The sequence below is a fragment of the Grus americana genome, chromosome 13, assembly GCF_028858705.1.
Source record: "Grus americana isolate bGruAme1 chromosome 13, bGruAme1.mat, whole genome shotgun sequence".
In the NCBI taxonomy this organism is placed as follows: domain Eukaryota; kingdom Metazoa; phylum Chordata; class Aves; order Gruiformes; family Gruidae; genus Grus; species Grus americana.
Genome location: NC_072864.1, coordinates 20,307,046 through 20,325,207, shown reverse-complemented (window position 1 = coordinate 20,325,207; position 18,162 = coordinate 20,307,046). Strand labels below are relative to the sequence as shown.

Sequence of the window (18,162 nt, the reverse complement as noted above, 5' to 3'; positions counted from 1 at the left end):
CTCCCTCTCCAAACACCCATGCCAACGGGGAGAGAATTTTGTACATCTCACCCATGGCATCAGTGTAGGACCAACCAGCAACAGCTCTACAAGTACTGGTTGCGAAAGACCTGTCACTGAGGGTGTAAAATCCTAAGGGCCAGAAGGAATTAATTGCAGGTAGCAAAGCGTAATTGTAGTCACTGTTTTCATTTGTCCAAAACAAGGACTGTCCATTTGCATCTTTGTACCTTTGCCTTCAAATGAAGGTAGCGGTGTGGAATACGTATCAGCAGTCCTTCTTCCATCAAAAAGAGGGCGGGAGGGCACTTGCCGAGGTGACACAGCAGCAGGTGAAGCTGCCAACCCACGGGGACCCTCGGGTTACAGCTCACAGTCTGGGGGCTGGAGCACGCAGATAAATGGGAGAAAAGGGGAAAAAATAGGAGGGAGGGAGCCAAGAGAAACCACCCAGGGCTGCTGCACCAGCATGGGAGGTGGGCTCTGTCCCTTTGATTTGAGGGGCTCCCTTCAGAGGGAGCCTGGAAAGCTTTGGTGCCACTGCTCCGGTTGGTGCTAATGAGGAGGCTCACTCCTCTCTTCACAGTGCTAATGAGAGATTACAGCTCTGCCGCAGCCTTGAAACCAGAGTCAAGCTGTATCAAAGCGCCAGTCCGAATTAAGAGCCTTTCCCGGTGGCTGGTATTTTACAGCCCAGTGGCCAATTTCTAAATCGTAGAGGCCAATTATTTCCAAAGCCTTTGGTGTGCAGCTAATGAAGGCCTGGAAGGGCCCTTTTAAATGGTTATAAGCCCCGTAGGCGGCAGAGATGTAATGAAGGTGGCAGGCACAATTAGCCATCCATAATTCCTCCTAGCAGCTGATTAAAGTCTCTTTATCCGTCTTACCAAGATCAGCAGGGCACATATTTGGGAAATCAAAAATGCATTAGGGGCTGTCAGCCAGCGTCGGGGGGCCCGTGCCCTGAGCCCCAAGGAGGTGGCATGTGCCAGGAGTGGCACAAAGCTGCTGTGTGTCCCCCCGGGTAGGAGATGGGCCCCTTGTCCCTGTGGGGTGCAGCCTTCTCTGTGGGGGTCCCCCACAGCATCAATCACCTCATCCTGTTATCCCGGCACCCTTTTTCCATGTGGAAAGGGATGGGGTGGCTCCTCGCTAAGGTCTCTGAGTGCAGGAGCACCCTGGTGGGCTTTTAGCTGCTGCAGAGACACCAAGGGGTGCTGGCCTCATCCTGCACCCAGCAGGTGGTGAAGCATCCACCAGCCAAATGGGCTGAAGGGCACTCGCTGCAGCCGCCTTCCCGCACCCTCCCTGCCCCAGGACGCTCTGAAATGCCCCGTGGTGGGACTTTCATGGATGGGACGAACCCAGACGGAACAGGGAGCCCCCAGCCTGCCCAGCCCCAGCCCCGTGCTGTTGGTTTCCTACGGTCAGTATTAGCTCTTTGAGACTTGGGGATGCCCACAGACAGCGGGACACGGACCGCGGGGCCCGACCTAGGGGGGTGCATGAACCGTGGTCCCCCCACACTGTCCGCGGGGGCTCGGGGACGATGCCCGCTCCCCTGTACCCGAGCCGGGGTGGGATCAGACGGGCCTTTCCTTGGGTGAGCTCGGGGCGGGGGGAGGATGGTTCCCACGGCCGGCTCCTGCCCCGGTCCCCCGCCGCCCCACTCCCCGGGAGGGCGGGTGGGTGGTCCGCGGAGCCCCCACGCTCATCCGCGCCCGCCCCCGCGGGGCCCGGCATGGGGGGGTGGGGGGGGGGGGGGTGCTGCGCTCCCCCTGCCCGCCCCGGCCCAGAGCCCTGCCGGGGAGGCGCCGGGATGGAGCGGGCGGCGGGCGAGGGCCGGCCCCTGCTGCCGGCGGCGGGGGGGCGCAGCGCCGGGCTCTCCTCCGCCGGAGCCGTCTTCATCATGCTGAAGTCCGCGCTGGGCGCGGGGCTGCTGAGCTTCCCCTGGGCCTTCAGCAGGGCCGGCGGGGCCGCCCCCGCGCTCCTGGTGGAGCTGGTAAGGGCGGGGGGGGACCGATCCGGGATGGGGCGCCGGGGGCGAGGGGCTGCGGGGGACTCGACCCCCCTTTGGGATGCTGAGGTACCTGCCGGCCCCGAGGGAAGGGGCGAAGGAAGGGTGAGGTTCGCCTGCCCCGGTGTTTGGGGGGGGCTGGCGGGGACCCTCCCCATCGCACGGTGCGCAGTGTCCGTGTCCCGACCCGGGCCGAAGGGAGACCAGCCAGGGCAGGGGGGCAAAACTGCTGCCGCCTTGGAGATGCTCTTTGCATCTGAAGCTGCGCTTTTAGCCGGCTTTTAGCAAAACGTAAAATAAAATCGGTGGCTGGTCCCCTACATGCCCAAAACCCCCAAATCTAAACCCAAAGTATTCACCTAGGGCTGTTTCTCCATCCTTTCGCTGCCCCGTGTTACCTGGGACCGCAAGGCAACCTGGCCGGTGACCTGGTCCCTGGCCGCGGCCTTGCTGGGTCCCCCCGGATCCGGGGGGGGGGGGGGTGACGGAGGGTCGGCGTGGTGCTTCTTGCCGGGTGCTGTCCCCGCAGGGCTCGCTGGTCTTCCTGGTGAGCGGGCTGGCCGTGCTGGGCTACGCGGCGGCCCTCAGCGCCCAGCCCACCTACCAGGGGGTCGTCCGGGCGGTGTGCGGGGCGGCGGCGGGGAAGCTCTGTGAGGTCTGCTTCCTCCTCAACCTCTTCATGATCTCCGTGGCCCTCCTCAGGGTGGTGGGTGACCAGCTGGAGAAACGTGAGTTGTGCGCCCCCCCCCCCCCCGCTCTGCTCAGGGCTCACTTGGGGCTGGCGACTCCCGGGACTGGGGGGAAGGTGTTCCTGTGTGGGCTGGGGGCAGCCCCGGGGTTTTCTTGGGACCCCCCCAAGGACACGAGGGTCCCTGACCCTGCCATGATATGATGCTCATGACCCCCTTGGGCCACCTTTTGGGGCACAGCTGAGCCCTGCTGTTCCCCCCCCCCCCCCCGCAGTGTGTGACTCTCTGTACCCCAACGGGACGCTGAGCGGGGTCCCCTCGCCACCCCCCTGGTACACGGACCAGCGCTTCACCCTGTCGGCTCTCTGTGTCCTCGTCATCTTCCCACTCTCTGTCCCCAGGGAGATCGGCTTCCAGAAGTATTCCAGGTACCACCTGGGCTACCCCCGTGGTGGCCCACCTCTGGGCACCCTGTGCCCCAGGCCACCTCCCCCCATGTCCCTGCGGGGCTGTGGGACCCCCACTCCCTCCCAGCTGCCGGGAGTCCGTGCACTGATGCTCTCCCCTGCCCTGGCAGCATCCTGGGCACGCTGGCTGCCTGCTACCTCACCCTGGTCATCGTCCTGAAGTACCACCTGCAGGCAGAGAGCCTGGGCTCGCCCACGCCCCCCCAGCCCTCCAGGTAGGGGGGGGGGTGTCAGCCCCACGTCCCTCCCACCCCATCCCCTGTGGCATCAGCAGTGGCATGGGGCAGGGCTGGAGCAGGAGGTGCCCCCGGGTGAGGGGGGGGGTAAGCTGGGGACAGCGCTGGCAGGGCACTGGGTGGGTGGCAGCCCCCAGCCCTAGCTTTCACCCCAGCAATCCCCCTCTTCTCCCAAAAATCACTGGATGGGGGTTCCCGTGGTGGCACGTGGGCTTCACAGCTGATGCCACCAAGGTCCCCCTCTGGACTTCCTCCCCCTGTGCTGCAGGGCCTCCTCCTGGGCCTCCATCTTCAGCGTCATCCCCACCATCTGCTTCGGCTTCCAGGTAGGTCACCCTGGCCACACTGTCCCCAGCTGCTGGGGTGGTGCTGGCAGCCTTCCGGGGTGTCCCGGACCCTGGGGACATCCTTTGCAGGGGGGCGGTTGTAGGGAAGGGGATCTGTGGCTGTCACCAGAGGTGGCTGCAGGGCAGGAGACAAGTCCCTGGGTAAAGGGCAGAGTGGGACAGGGCACCCATGGGTGGGAGAGAAGGGGGTTGTCCCTGCACAGGGCCCCAGCGCTGTCCCCCCCCGTGCCTTGCAGTGCCACGAGGCCTGCGTGGCCATCTACAGCAGCATGCGCAACCAGAGCTTCTCCCACTGGGTCACCGTCTCCGTGCTCTCCATGCTCATCTGTCTGCTCATCTACTCCCTCACGGGTAACCCCAGCAGCTGGAGCCTCCCCCCCGCTCTTTGCCCAGGATGTCCCCCGTCCCTGGGGCTCCTCCATCCTCCTCTGCGGCACGGCCACCCGCTCCCTGGAGGTTGCTGCCACCCACCCTCGCCTCCCTGTCGGCAGGGCTCTACGGCTACCTGACCTTCGGTGAGGCCGTGGCGGCCGATGTCCTGATGTCCTACCCAGGGAACGACCCGGTTGTCATCGTCGCCCGCCTGCTCTTCGGTGTCTCCATCATCACCATCTACCCCATCGTGGTGCTGCTGGGCAGGTGAGGGGGTGGTGGCGAGCTGGGTGTCTGCCCCCCCAGCTGGTGCGGCTCCGCCAGGTGCCGTCACCCCCCCCCCCCCTCCCCCCACTTACACCCTCCCCAGGTCGGTGGTGCGGGACGTATGGGCAACCCCCAAGCGCGGGGCCACGGCAGCGCCGGAGGTGCACGAGCGGCGGAGCCGGGTGGCACTGACGGTCGCCTGGATGGCCACCACACTCGCCATTGCCCTGTTTGTCCCCGACATCGGCAAGGTCATCGAGGTCATTGGGGGCATCAGTGCCTTCTTCATCTTCATCTTCCCAGGCAAGAGTGAGCAGTGGGAGGGAGGGAGGAAGGGGTCACCAGTGCCAAGAGCATCGCTGTGTGCAGGGGGCTGTGGTGGCGGGTGGCTCGTCCTGGTCCTGTTTTAGGGGTGCAGGGACATCCTTGTGGGGGACGCCGTGACGGGACCTGCGTGAGCAGTGCTGCAGCAGCAGTGCTGAGCCACTGTGTTGGCAGCAGGGCTGTGCCTGGTGTGCCTGACCAGGACCCGTGCCCTCGGGCCACGCAAAAAGTGAGTGTCTGCGGCTCGGTGGTGGGCAGGGGCAGGGGCAGGGTGCGGTATCCCAGGACCCATGGCCCGGGCAGGGTCCCCGAGGGGACACCCCAGCCGAGGTGGGAGCCCCGCAAGGAGGAGGATTTGGGATGGCTGTAGACACCGAAGCAGCAGCACTGACTGCAGGATATGGGGGTCTGTGCTGGGGCTGAAGGGTGAGTGTGGAGGGATGTGCCCAGAGATTGGGGATGTGCCCGTGTATCGGGGGTGTACCTGGGTGTCGGGATGAGCCCAGGCATCGCGGAGGTGCCCAGACGTGGGGATGTGCCTGGGTATCGGGGCTGGGGCTGGGTATCAGGGAGGAGCCCAGGCACCAGGGCGGTTCCTGGGTACCGGGCCCCTCTCAAGGCAGGGCGGCTGTAAAGGACGGAGCCTGCAGGGTTTGGTGGCGCTGGGGCACCCGGTGGGGACTGGGGTGGGGGATCAGGGTGGGGGTTGGAGTGGCACGGTGCCCCAACGTGGGCAGCTGTCAGGTGTTCAGCGGCTGTTGTGCCAGGGTGGTGCATCCCCATCACCACTCCCGGTTGGAGAGGCTGGGGCATGGCAGCAGCCCATGGTGGGGGGACTCAGTATGGTGCTGGTGAGTTTTGGGGTGAGCGTGTGCCAAAGCGTGTCTGTAGTGCCCATGGGGGGAGCAGCAGAGTCTGAGTGAGGGTAAAGGTGATGGCAGGGGTGGGGTGGCGTCCTGTTCTCCATGGTGGCTGAAGGGAGCGCGCCAGGACCTTGGGGTCTTGGCCGAGAGGGTGCCCGGGGGGGGGGGGGGGGGGGGGGGGGGGGGGGGGGGGGGGGAGGGCCCACAGCTGTCCAGGCATGGGGCGAGGGTGTCCCCACGGTGCCAAAGCGCTGGGGAGGGCCAAGGCCAAGGTGAGCAGGGGCACCCCGGTGGGTGACGAGGACCTGGAGCGGTCCCTTGGGGACACCCACCAGGGTGCGACCCCGGGAGTGCTGTCAGGAGGAGGGGGGACGACACGAGCCGGGGCGATGGGGACAGCCAGGGGACAGCCCCGGCCCGCCTGCAGCAGTTCGGGAAGGTGCTTGGTGCTGACGGCCCCATGACGGAGCGGCAGCGGGGTTTGGGGGTGAGTGCTGTGTCCCGGGGGCTCGGTGTCCGGCTGAGGCGGGGGGCTGTGTGCCCGGGGAGGGGGGGCAGTGGGGGTGCAGACCCACAGGTCGCAGGGCTGGGAATGGAGCCGGGGGGCGGCATGTGATGGTAGGGTGGGGGCTGGAGGGGTGTGGGAGCGGCCGTGCTGAGAACGGGGGGGGGATGTGGGTCTGTGTCCCCCACCCCCCGGCGGGGCCACCGGCACAGGCAGAACCGGGGACGGTCTCTTGGTGGCGGCTGCCGGGCGTTTGACCAGGTTTTGCGTGTCGTTGCAGCGGGCACCGGGGGGAGCCGGAGGGGCTGCCCGGGCTCTCCGGGCCGTCGGGCGGGAGCGATGCAGAGCAGCACGGCGCAGGAGGCCGGGACACCGCAGAGGGCCCCGCACCCGTGGGGGGCAGGGGGTGGCATGTTACTGGGGGGCGGCTGTGTCCCACCGGGCCCCTGCTCGTGTCCCCGCAGGGCTGCGCTCATCGCCTGGGGCGTCCTCTCCGTGCTCGGCGGCACCTTCGTCTGCGGGCAGAGCGCTGCCCTGGCTGTGCTGGGGCTGCTGCGCTGAGGGGCCATGGACACCACCCCCCCCCCATCGTGCCCCCACCATGCCCAGCCCACCATGCCCTCGCCAGCCCCATCGCCCCGGACACAGCTACACCGCTGCATCCCATCACGGTTTTATTTGGCGCTAATAAAGACAGGACAGGGTATCGGCAAGGGTCCTGCGCCACGCACCCCGAGGGACCCCTGGGCACGGGGGGCGGGGGGGAGGGGGGCAGGGCAGGCAGCAAGCGCTGCACACGCACAGACAGACAGACAGACGCACAGATGTACAGACCCTCCCCGGAATGGGGCGGGGGGCAGCCACCCCCACGCCTTGCAAGGCACCCGCTGCCACTGTGCACACGTGAAGGAAACCCCTCGGGACCACCCACACCCCGCAGGACTACGGGGCGCCCTGGGAACAGGGACACCCCCCTTTACCACCGCCCTGCCCCCCCCTCCCAGGGACACGGGACCCCTGTCCCTGCAGGCACACACACTGCGCTGGGCACGGCCTCCCCCCCCACCCCAGCCCCCTCCCCGGCTGGCACTGGGGACCAGCAGGGACCCCCACCTTATCCCCCCCCCGGGGGCTCCAGCCTCCCCCCTTCACCTGTGCCCCTCATCAACAGCTGCCTTGCCCCCTCCCCATCGCCCGGCTGCCTGGGGGCTGCCCCCCCTTCCCACACCCTGCCAGCCCCTCCCTGGCAGACCCCAGGGCCCCTCCCCCCCCTCCCGAGACCACCCCACGGAAAGGTGACCCAGGTGATGGGATAGCTGAGGGGGGGGCCCTATGGGGTGCTGGGGACAGACACGGGGGTTTCCTTCACTGCTGACAGGTCACACCGACAACTCCCGCCCCCCCCCCCCAAGCCATGTAGGGGGTCACGGCCCCCCCCGCAGCGGGGACGGGCGCTGGTGGGGCCCCCCCCGGCACCGGCGGTCACTCTCGGCTCAGGGTGCACCAGGCGGCTGTGGGGGAACCGCACCGGAGGGTCACCCCTGCCCGGTCCTGTACCCCCCCCCCACCGCCCCCAACCGCCCCCCCGTCCCACCCAGCCCACCGCGTGCCCCTGCCCACCCCTGCTCCCCAACAGTGCGAGGGGTGCTGGCCGCCCGGGGGTCCCTGTCCCCCACCCCGCGGGGCAGCCACCCTCCTACCTGGCACAGCCACGCTGGAGACGGTCTCGGGCTGGCTCAGCGTGTCCACCTTGACGTGCTGGAAGCCCTTGCAGGTGGCACTCTGCAGGTGCCTGCGCCCGGCAGGACAGGGTGGGTGACAACCTTCCCCCCCCCCCCCCCAAATCACCGGCCCGGCCCGCCGCAACGCTGTTGGCTCTGGCAGGGGCTGGGTGCCAGCAATCCCACTCACCCTCCCCTTGGGCAAAGGACAGCGAGACCTCCCATCCCCCATGTCCAAAGGCATCCCCAGTGGGAGATGCACAGAGACCTCCCAAGCCCCCTGTCCACTTTACAGTGACAGCCCCAGGACAGACAGACAGACAGATCCTTGCCCCTGCCATCGCACAGCGGACAGAGCTTGGGGCTCAGCAGCTCCAACACCCCTCCACGCCCGAGCACCCCACCCAAAAAAATGAGCTTTTTCCGCCCCTTCCCCTACCTCTTCCAGTCCTCTTCAGTCTCCCAGAACTCGTAGACGATGAAGGTGACCCCATCGGGCAGCTTCACTGCAGTGACACTGGTGAAAGCAGGGACAGGGGTGAGCCCCAAACCACGGGGCATCCCTCCCCCATCGGCAGCCACAGGCTGACCCCAGCCCCAGCAACCCAGGTGGGGGGAGGCCCCCCCCCCCCGCCCCCCAGCACTCCCCAGGCCATGCAAAAGGTGGCCGAGCATCCCCACACCCCAAATCCTGGCTGTTTGCCTCAGCCCTTCACTTGGTGGGGTGCCCCTTGGTGCATGGGCAGCTGGACACCCCCTGCCTCCCCGCCCCCCCGATGCGCGGCTGCCGGCGGTACCCACTGGAAGCAGTCCCGCTCCCCGGCCACGCTCTTCAGGTACTGCTTCAGGGAGCTGCAAAACTCGCCCAGGTGCTTGTGCGACACCGTCATCTCGTCCCGCACCAGGAGGAGGTACTGCCGGCCCCCCAAACACAGTGGCATGTGAGACCCGAAAAACAGGGTGACCCACCCCCCACCCCCACCCCCCAGTCCAATGCCACAGCGCAGGGACACCCCAGCACCCCGTGGGTGGTGGCTGGGTGCTCTCACCGTGCAAGCTGTGCTCTCGCTGTCCGACAGCCGCTGGTGCAGGTCAAACCAGAGAGTCTGGGAAAAGGGGGAGAAGCAGCAGGGGGGGGTGGGCTGGGGCTGCGTGTCCCTCCCAGGCCGATGGGTTTCTGTCCCCAGCACTTGGCATGCCAGGCTGCGTCCCCTACTCTGCAGGGGATGGTTCTGAGAGCCGTTTGCACCTTCGTGCCCTTCTGTCAGGACCCTCTGCAAAAGCTCCCCGTGCTCCCAGCGCAGCTGACATCCTCGACCCCATGTCCTCACGTCAGCCCCAAAACAGCGGACATCTTTTCCAGGTCCCTGTGCTGTCCCTGGGGCGGCAGGAGCAGGGGTACCCATCCCTCCTCAGCACCCACACGTGCAGCCCCAGCCCTGGGCACACTCTTATTTCCTCTGCAACCATGACAGACGTTTTTCTGCCCTCAATCTTCACGGCACCTCTCTGCCCTGACGTACAGCACCACCTTTCCCCTGTCCCCTTCTGCCCTGAAAGCACAAACCAGGAGGATTTCAGAAACATCTCTGGCACTGCAACATTTTCTCCTTCAGTCCCTAGATGGAGTAAGACTGCTTCTGCAAGAGATGTTGCCTTCTTCCTTAAGTTTTTTCTTGTTTAAATACATCCACAGTTAACAGTTCCACATTCAATACGTGCCACCAGCTCACAAAACATAAGCCCCTCCAATGCCACCACCCCAGCTCAGGCACAGGGATGGGCATGGCCACCTCTTGGTCACCTCCGTCCCAAGCAGGACAGGGAGGTGGTGGGGCTGCAGGGACACCCAAGGGACAGCCCCCACGCGTGGAAACGCTGGCCGTTACCTTGTCCTCCAGCCTGCCGATCAGCTCGGCCAGCCTGTTGATCTGCCCCTCCAGCCCCTCCGCCTTGGTGTCGGGGGAACCTGCACGGAGCCAGGAGGCAGCAATGGAGCAAGAGGCACCCCCGGGCACCCCAAAAGCCCCGCTGCCCTCCGGGGAAGTCGAGCATTGCCGCTGCGCTGCCGCCGGGACCGCAGCTCCCTCCCCTGAGCCACCCCCCGGCTGCCAGTGCGGCCACCACTCACCCATCTGGAAGCTCTTCCCGTGCTCCCTGGGGACCACCCGGCTGGTGGGCGAGTAGCTGGGCACGGGGCTGTCGTACCAGGCGTCCATCAGACCGTGGCCAGCCTTGCTGGGGCAGTGCCTGCAAGCAGAGAGCGTACAGGCCGTCAGGGAGGGCAGAGCCGGCCCCGGGAGCCGACATTGGGGCATCCTTTTGGGGAGCTCTGCCGCCGATGTCAGACCCTTTGGAGAGCAGCAGTGCCCGCACCGTGCCCAGGCAGCGCCAGCTTCCCTCCCGTACCGTCCTTCAGCGTCGCCGGGAGTGGGTCAGAATTAGAACATCAGTGGGCTGTTCCCAGCAGCCGTCACTTTTCTTTCCTGTTTATAAACCACTGCAGCAGCCCTCCCGGCATCTCCTGCAGCCCTCAGGGAATTTTTTTCTCCCCCAGACAGACACCCACAGCATTGGGCATTCAGGCGCTGGTAGCTGTGCCCAGCCGGCTGGCTGCACCTTCACGGGGCTGGTTGGGCAGTCGGATGGCTTTGGTGACTAACGCATGGGAGAAGTCGCTGTCACACGTGCAGCCCACAAGGTGCCCATGCCTGAATGGCTGCCTGAGAGCAGGGAACGCCTGCCGGCCTGGCCGTGTGTCCCACCAACAAGCTGCATCCACGGTTCTCCTGGAGAATGAAGACCCATCCACTGTAGCATCTCCTCCACCTTGCCTCTTCCTCTGGGACTGCAAAGCCCATTCGGTCTGGCTCAGAGAAAAGGAGAGAGTGTGTGTGCATGTGCGTACGCCTGAGACATCCATGACCATCCAGCCTCAGCTTCTCGGTGGCCCCCCCCGCCAGGCTGTCGTTCATTTGCAAGCTGGAGAGGACGCTAAGACCTGCCATCCCCACAAGGATTTGCAGCTGCCATCCATGTGCAGTGAGATGGGATGGGGTTTTGGGAAAGATGACCCTCTCTTTCCTTCCTCCTCCACCGATGGGAAGCCTGAGGCGCAGAGGGAGAGGCTGAGCTGCTCAAAGGGTTTCCAGCATTTCCTTCCAGCGAGAGCAGCTCTGGGCTTGCTGCCTGTTGACGGAGGTGCCCAGGAGCCCCAGATCCTCTTGGCATCTCTCGCCAGCTGGAGACAGCACGCTGAGAGCCGGGGAGCTGATGGGCACAACACTGGCCAGCATCATCCCTGCCCTCCTGTCCCTCCCCAGGCACCCGGCTCCCTCCAACGCGCAGCAGCCGGGTGCCCTCTCCACCCTCTCTGGCTATCCCAGGCAATTTCGGCTGGATCCTCCGGTGCCAAGGGAGCGATGTTCAGGCTGCTGTTGTCCCCCAAAATCAGCTGGTGTGGACCTGAACATGCACACAGGGACGTGATGAGCTGGTCCCAAAGAGCATCTCCAAGATTAGGAAGCGAGAACAGCGATAAAGGTGGCAGGAACATCCCCATCACTACAGGCTGTGTAATAATCCCACTGCCGGAGCTGAATAATCCCCCGTCAATAGGCAGGAAATTAGGCGAGAACAGACAGAGATTTCTTTTTAATCACAATTTAATGAGGTGTCTCAGGCTTGGAGCTCTGCTCTCCCGCTTCTTTTTTACAGCCCTTTATTTTGGTGCTTTTTAGGCCACCTCTTTGTCTCCATTTGCATGTGTGAGAGCATTTTTTTGTGGGGTTTTGGGTTGGGGTTTTTTTGGCTATTATCACCATGAGAAAACAACTACAGTACTTCTCATTATGAACTGGGCCCACGTGTCGGCAAATAAAAGCTGGCAAAGTCTTTCATGGGCTCTAATTGCTCCGTCTGATGTTGCGTTTGTTTCCTCATTGTTTCCCAGGAGCTCTTACTTTTTCCACGTGTTTTGTACAGGGTTTGCCACAGGCCAGCGGTTTCCTTCCAAAATGGGGAGAAGAAAGCGATGCGGAGTGATGAAACCCAGAGCATTCCTCCTAGGAAAGCTGGTGAGATGTCACCAGAGCTGCCCAGGGTCTCATTGTGTCGCAGGCAGCAACAGGTCCTGAGACCAGCCTGCTGCTGCCGGCGTGGACTGTTGCTGATGTTAAAACCCAAAACACCAAGACCTGGCTGCCACGAAGCGTTCGAGCACGTCAGCCCCTGCGGTGTCCCAGCAGGGAGCTGGGATGTTCACTCTCTGTGGTCCATATGCCTCGGTGCCCTCTGCCTGCCCATGGCTTGGGAAAGCCAAGGCATCCCTCCGAGCATCCCCTGGCCTCCTGGTTTGCAGGTATGGCAGGAGAGGGATTCGCTTCATGAGCATCTGATGAACAGTTTCCATGGCAACCTGTCCTGGTTACAGCCGGTGATGGCGGTACTCGGGGGAGGCAAGTGACACTGTGACACCCAGGGGGGCTGTGCTGAGCTTTGGGCTATGCTGCCCGGTACCCCTTATATTTTAGCCCTGGCAGCACTTGAGAAATCTTGAAACCATCTCCTCGGTCTTCTCCAAGCTTAGTAGGATGTGCCGGGCTGCTGGGATGGGGACGGTCCCCTCCACATGGGACCCGAAGATGGTGGTACCGGTCCCCAGTGCTTGAGCACCTTTTGCCTCTGCGGAAGATTTCACCCGCTGGGTGCCCAGGCAGGAGGGCGAGCATCCCCAGCACGGGAAGGTGCCCGCTGCGGGCTGTCCCCAGCACACCCCAGACACAGCCACCATGCCATGGTGCCCGTATCTCACCCTGGATGGGACCGGTGGCTTTGCTCGGAGAAGCAGCCCCACGTACCCAGCACCACCCAGCTCAGCCCTGGGGTGCTGCCCCCCCCGTTTTGCATCCCCCTCCCCACACCACCCGCAGGTGGAGGGGCTGGGCAGGACCCTTAGGGCTGCGGGAGACTCAGGGGCAGGGCGGAGTGGCGGAGGAAAGCCCCCCCCCCCCCCCGAGAGCTCTCGGGAAGGGAGGCAAAGAGAAGGGCAGCTGCTCACCTGGCTCCCCTTTGCTCCTGCACACCACCTGCTGAATTTTCCCTCGTCCCACAAAAGCATCCTCCTCCTCTCCCTCCACCCCCCCCCCGCACCAAAATCAATCAGGAAGCAGAGAGGAGGGCAGGAGGTGCTGCAGACCTGGCGGGGTTGGTTTGCTCGTCAATGGCGTCCACGGCGCTCTCCACAGAGCTCAGCAGTGACTGGGTCTGGTTTGCCGTCTCCTTCAGCAGGAAGCGGGTCACAAACTGGTCCACGTTGCTGCCGCTCTCGTACACCTGCCAGGGCAGACAGCGAGCGTGGTGAGACCCATCGCCGACCAGCCAGCGCCGGTGGGCACCTCAGCTGGTACAGCATCCATCCAACATCCCACGCACAAGCTGGACCGTAAGGGCCGCAGGAGGAATGAACATGTGCTGTCCCACCCCACGGGAAGCATATAGCCCCTCCAGCATCCATGGGTCACCCAGCATCATATAGCCCCTCCAGCATCCATGGGTCACCCAGCATCATATAGCCCCTCCAGCATCCATGGGTCACCCAGCATCATACAGCCCCTCCAGCATCCATGGGTCACCCAGCATCATATAGCCCCTCCAGCATCCAGCACCCCGGGACAGACCTGTAGGGCTGTGACAGGAGGCAGTGTAGGCAGCAAGGCACATCAGCACTGCTTCATTTATAGATAAATAAAAATACATAAAGAGGTGATTGCCCATAATTGCTGTCCGTGCCGTTATCTTAAATGACTTTACAATTGCCTTGCAGGGCACCAGCGGGTGCAGGTATGAAAAGTGGCCCCTCCTGTGCTTTGGAGATCCCAACTCCGAGAGCTTCAGCATAAAAGACATGGTTTAGTGTGGACTTGGCCGCGTTAGGTTTACAGTTGGACTCTATGATCTTAGAGGTCTTTTCCAACCTAAATGATTCTACGATTCTATGTTATTTAGTGCCTTAGTCCACCCGTTGGCCAGGTGTCTCCTTTAACGCTGTTAAACATCAAGCTCAATCTCTGCCTCGCAAGGAAAGACAGCCCCGGCCCTCTTTCCCTTCACCTCCTGACATTCACCAATTAAAACACGCTGAGATGAATCGGTGTCCCACCTTCCCATACCCCTGCCACGTGGAAAACCGGTACGGCCAACCCAGCGCCCAAGTAAAAGGGGTCTGGGGCGATTAACACGGCTCTCACCGGGGAGCTGCAAGCCGCAGATGCCTGCAAGCCAGCGGCAGAAAGCTCTGGCAGTGCCCACCCAGCCTCCCTCCTGTCCCGCGCTGTCAGACAAGACCCTCAGCATATTTTGGCATTAAGATTTTTTTTTTTTTCTGAAGAGGGAGAAGAGGAAAGGTCTGGTCGTTTGGGGCTGGAGGCAGGATGGAGACAGCCCGTGGAGCAGGAATGCCTTCAGCAGGAGGGCAGGGTGCTCCCAGGGAGCTTTGGTGGAGGAGGACGAGCTCCAGTGGCACAACATGAGTACCCCAAGCTCACCAAAGCAAATTATTCTTGTTTTATGGCAGAGCAGCTCCACAAGACCCCTGAGGGCCTTTATTTCCTATTTTAAATCATAAAAGAAGAATGAGCTGAAGAAAAACACTTCTGGGGAAACTGGTCACAGAGCTGATTTCTCACCCCTAATTTGGTAGGGGAGCATGAGTTTCTTGATGTCTTCTTGAGCAGCCAGCTAGCGCAGCTGTAAATGACTTTTCTCTAACACGAAAAACTTGCTCCCCTCCCCATCACGGCCGCGGTGCTTCTGGGGGACAGGCACGACAGGGTGAGCACGGCCGGACTGCCATGCAACGAGCCGTACTCTGATCTCCCGCAGCTGCTCGCTGTAGCACCGTCGGCCGGCAGGGAGGGAGGTGTAAGGAGAGCAGGGATGGATGTGCTGCGTTACTCCTTCCCCAGCACAGCCCAGCGCAGGACACTGGTCAAATGGGGACGGTACTGGCCCAAGGTGCTCGTGGGCTGCTACAGATCTGCATGAGGACCAAGCACCGGGATGCTCCTTGGGCTTGGGGGATGTACTCGGCAGCGTACCCGGGACCCTGCCACCTTTTGAGCCTTTCTCCAGGCAGGACCACGCTCCCCTCCGCAGCCCCGGCACTCCCCAGCACAGCCCAGTGTGCTCCAGCAGCACCACCAGTACCTGCCAGCCGTGTCAGAGGGAGCAAGGCCAGCATCAGTGTGGGCTATGGGGAGAGGCATCAAGGCCAGGCAGGAGAATGGGGGGGTTCTCCCCGGCTGGGGATCAGCAGAGCCTCAGAAACACAACCCTTAACACTGAGCAATAGCCTCTGAGTTATCTCCGTCCTCCACGGCCTGGTGATATTTGAAAACAAGGTCAGCCGGCTTAGAAAAACCCGCTCGCCTGGTGGTTGTTAACAGGGAGGCTCCTAACACCCTGACACCAAGCGCAGCCGGTGCTGCGCCACTCGCCCGTACGCGTGAGCGCAGGACGAGGAGTGCGATGGAGCAGTGTCCCCGTTGGAGCTGCTTCAAGACCGCCTCTGCCTCGCTGCGGGGAACCAAAGAGCGATGTCTCCCTTGCTCTCCCCTTCGGGATTTTGCCTTATTTTACCAGGGAGCGGAGCAGCGGGTGATGTGCCACGGGACCTCCCAGCCTCCCGGGGCTGGCTGCGCGTCCTTGCCTGCTACGGAGGGGATTGCTGCTGGGCTTTCTGGACCGGGACGCCAGTGCCGCCATGCTCAAACATCTCCTGCCAAGTCCAGCCCAGCTTTCCCTCGCCCTGTGCAGGCAGCGAGAGGGATGAACAGGCAGCCTGGGACCACGGATGCGGCAGCTGGTGGAGCACCCCACCAGGCCCCCTCCGTGGGAGGCACAGGCACCACCGTGAGACAAATAAACAGCAATAGAGCCAAGGGAGTGATGTGAAAACATTTGTTGAGCATTTGGATTGGGAAAAAAAAAAAAATTGAATGCAGTCACAAATATTCCTGGATAGCTGGACGATCTCTGTTCTCCCTAGAAAAATACTCACAACTTGCTCAGAACACGCAATATTCACCATATAGATACACGTGTATTCTTTCCAAGCATCACATTATACGTACACACGGACATACAAGTCCCATCTGAAGAAGTCCGTATAGAGCGTGTATTACATTCGCTGTCAAGGTACCTGACTCTCCATCTCCCTCCGCCGGCACGCTTCGGAAAGAGCCCCACACCGGGCCAAACGCACCCCTTCACCCAGGCATTTTATCATTTAATACATCTTCCACCGTCCACACTCCGGCTAAGGAGGGCGTATTAAATCAATAAATCTCCTTGGCAAAGACATATAATTGCATTTGGGATCTGAAACAATTTCTTTTGCGGGTTCCCCCCCTCCGCAGCTGCTCCCCCCGCCCCCCCGCACGCCCCTGCCTGCAACCAGCCGCCTGCCCGTAATGAAGGCGAAAATACATTAATCAGGCGCTCAAACAGGCTCTGCTATAATTACAGCTAGGTTTTGATTAACTCTCGCACCCAGCCCTGCTCTGATTGCCGGCACTGGGGATCTGATTGCCGCCTTGGCGGGGGGTGGCTGTTCCTGGGGGCTGGGGGCTCTGGCCCCCCTCGTGTTTAATATAGACCTGCAGGCCTCCAGGACCTGCCGCCGCCGCTAAACACAGAGCTGTGCACGCTCCTTCGAGTGGCTGATTGGGTTATTCTTTTAATTAAGAGCGATGGTTTTCTGGGACATGATTTGCCCTGCAAAGCGGGGCTGGCTCCGGGCTGGAGCTGGGGGGCTGCACCCGGGTCCCCGTGACCCGAGACCCCCACTGCTGCTCCAAGCACTACTGCACTGCAAAGACACAGTAATTCCCCATTAATGCCCTTTTCCAGCGAGATCTGCAATGCTCCTGCCTCGTCCTCTTGTCTGACAGTCGTCCAAACCACGGACCACCCCCCCCCGCCCAGGATGCTCCAAGCCCCTCGGCTGATTTCACACGCACTCCGTGCTGTTCATCCCACACCCAGTTGCCCTTCCGGAGGCGTGAAGAGTGCACCACTGCTTCTCCATTTCAATCCATCCATCAAATAAACGGGCTAACGTGCTGCTATTTACCTTCCGATCGCCCCTTCCTGCGCCTCGTGCGAACAGATCGCTCTCCCTAGCACGGGAGCCTGCTCCTTTCGGAAAATCGTATTTATGAAGGCGCAGGCTACGCCGAGTGTTGTCGGATCACACGGACTGGCTCCGGGTGCTAGAATAAGGCTGCGAGAGTATGCATAGCTAAAGGTTTGGATTTTGTTACTTTACTATAGCCTATAATCTTGGTTCGGCTTTAGGAAAAATCCTACAGGTGATTCCATGTCAATTTAAACCAGCCTGACTCCCTACACGGAGGGGCTCTGGATGGATGGATGGATGTTGGGTACAAAGCTACACCAACCACTGCAGAGGAATATTGGGGTGTCCGTGAAGATCTGATTTTTTTTGGCAGGCCAGTAAGTCCAATAGCTCTGAAATTAAAACAACAGTGGGGGTTTTTTTCCCCCCACTTAACCAGCTGTGGCCGTTGGCCAACCCAGCTGTGACATTTGCTCTCAGGAGCCGGGTCTGAAACGCGTGTGCTCAGAGGCTTTCCAGCGATCCCTCAGGCTCTCCTCTAGCAAATGTCTTACCTGGTGTTGCAAAAACAAGTCATTAAGACGACCAGCTCCAAAGGAATCCTTCCCACCATCTTATTAAAACATTTGTCAGTCTGTCCTAGGGAGATTTAATGAGGTTTGGTCTTATTAATTCCACCCTGAAGAGTTATTTCCTCCTTGCTTTTCTTGAGAAGTTAAAATATTTATGGAGATAATATAATAATTGCTGCTCAGTGAAGCTGCTCAGTGCCAGAAGCTCTTGGAGGGCTGCAACGCCAAGCCTGCTCTTTTCCATCCAGCTCATCCATTAGTTCAAGACTAGACAGACTTTGGAATCACAGATTCAACCCTGCTGCAGAGTGTTTTGCTGGCAAGCCTTGGTTGAGGAAGGAGCATGGTGGCCACCAAAGAAGCAGAGGAGGGTAAAAAAAAAGGCACCTCTCGCTTTGCTGCGTCCCCAGCCGGTTGGCCTTGAAATCTGCTGCTGCAAATGGGTAGCTGCGTGCGTCTGTGGTGAGGAGCAAAAGCAAAAGCATCATTTAAAGGGTGTCTTGAGATTTCTGCAGGGGATGGCTCTCAGGAGAGAGAGTTGCCATTTGATAGACCGGGGCAGGAGCCAGAGACATTGAAAAAATGAGAGAAGGAAAGAGTGGGGAAAGGACAACTTGCTTTAGCTACAGGTAACCGGGAAACA

General features: G+C 61.8%; 2 protein-coding genes across 4 annotated transcripts in view; one reads left to right on the top strand and one right to left on the bottom strand.

Annotated features, from left to right (window-relative positions):
- The first annotated feature begins 1,819 nt into the window (after positions 1-1,819).
- On the top strand, positions 1,820-6,654 carry SLC38A8 (solute carrier family 38 member 8). Its single transcript, XM_054840752.1, has 10 exons — positions 1,820-2,002; positions 2,547-2,745; positions 2,981-3,134; positions 3,284-3,388; positions 3,678-3,735; positions 3,993-4,107; positions 4,248-4,395; positions 4,499-4,698; positions 4,897-4,948; positions 6,552-6,654. Exons 1-10 carry the CDS (start codon positions 1,820-1,822, stop codon positions 6,646-6,648), a joined length of 1,311 nt encoding a protein of 436 aa, XP_054696727.1. The 3' UTR covers positions 6,649-6,654.
- Positions 6,655-7,430: 776 nt separating this feature from the next.
- Positions 7,431-18,162, bottom strand: part of NECAB2 (N-terminal EF-hand calcium binding protein 2) — an 82,843-nt gene continuing 72,111 nt past the window's right edge. The window contains exons 7-14 of one of the 3 annotated variants that reach the window (XM_054840557.1): positions 13,006-13,142; positions 9,940-10,058; positions 9,698-9,777; positions 8,858-8,914; positions 8,610-8,722; positions 8,248-8,325; positions 7,788-7,879; positions 7,431-7,598 (exon numbers count right to left, since the gene is read on the bottom strand). In XM_054840557.1, the coding sequence (XP_054696532.1) occupies positions 7,570-7,598; positions 7,788-7,879; positions 8,248-8,325; positions 8,610-8,722; positions 8,858-8,914; positions 9,698-9,777; positions 9,940-10,058; positions 13,006-13,142 (705 nt within the window). In that variant the 3' untranslated portion in view covers positions 7,431-7,569. The remainder of the gene's footprint in view (positions 7,599-7,787; positions 7,880-8,247; positions 8,326-8,609; positions 8,723-8,857; positions 8,915-9,697; positions 9,778-9,939; positions 10,059-13,005; positions 13,143-18,162) is intronic. The other 2 variants (XM_054840555.1, XM_054840556.1) reach the window with 2 other exon arrangements.

Coding starts and splice junctions, on each gene's coding strand:
- SLC38A8 (XM_054840752.1), top strand. CDS start 1,820: ATGGAGCGGGCGGCGGGCGAGGGCCGGCCCCTGCTGCCGGCGGCGGGG. Junction 2,003..2,546: donor CCGCGCTCCTGGTGGAGCTG/GTAAGGGCGGGG, acceptor CTGTCCCCGCAG/GGCTCGCTGGTCTTCCTGGT. Junction 2,746..2,980: donor GGGTGACCAGCTGGAGAAAC/GTGAGTTGTGCG, acceptor CCCCCCCCGCAG/TGTGTGACTCTCTGTACCCC.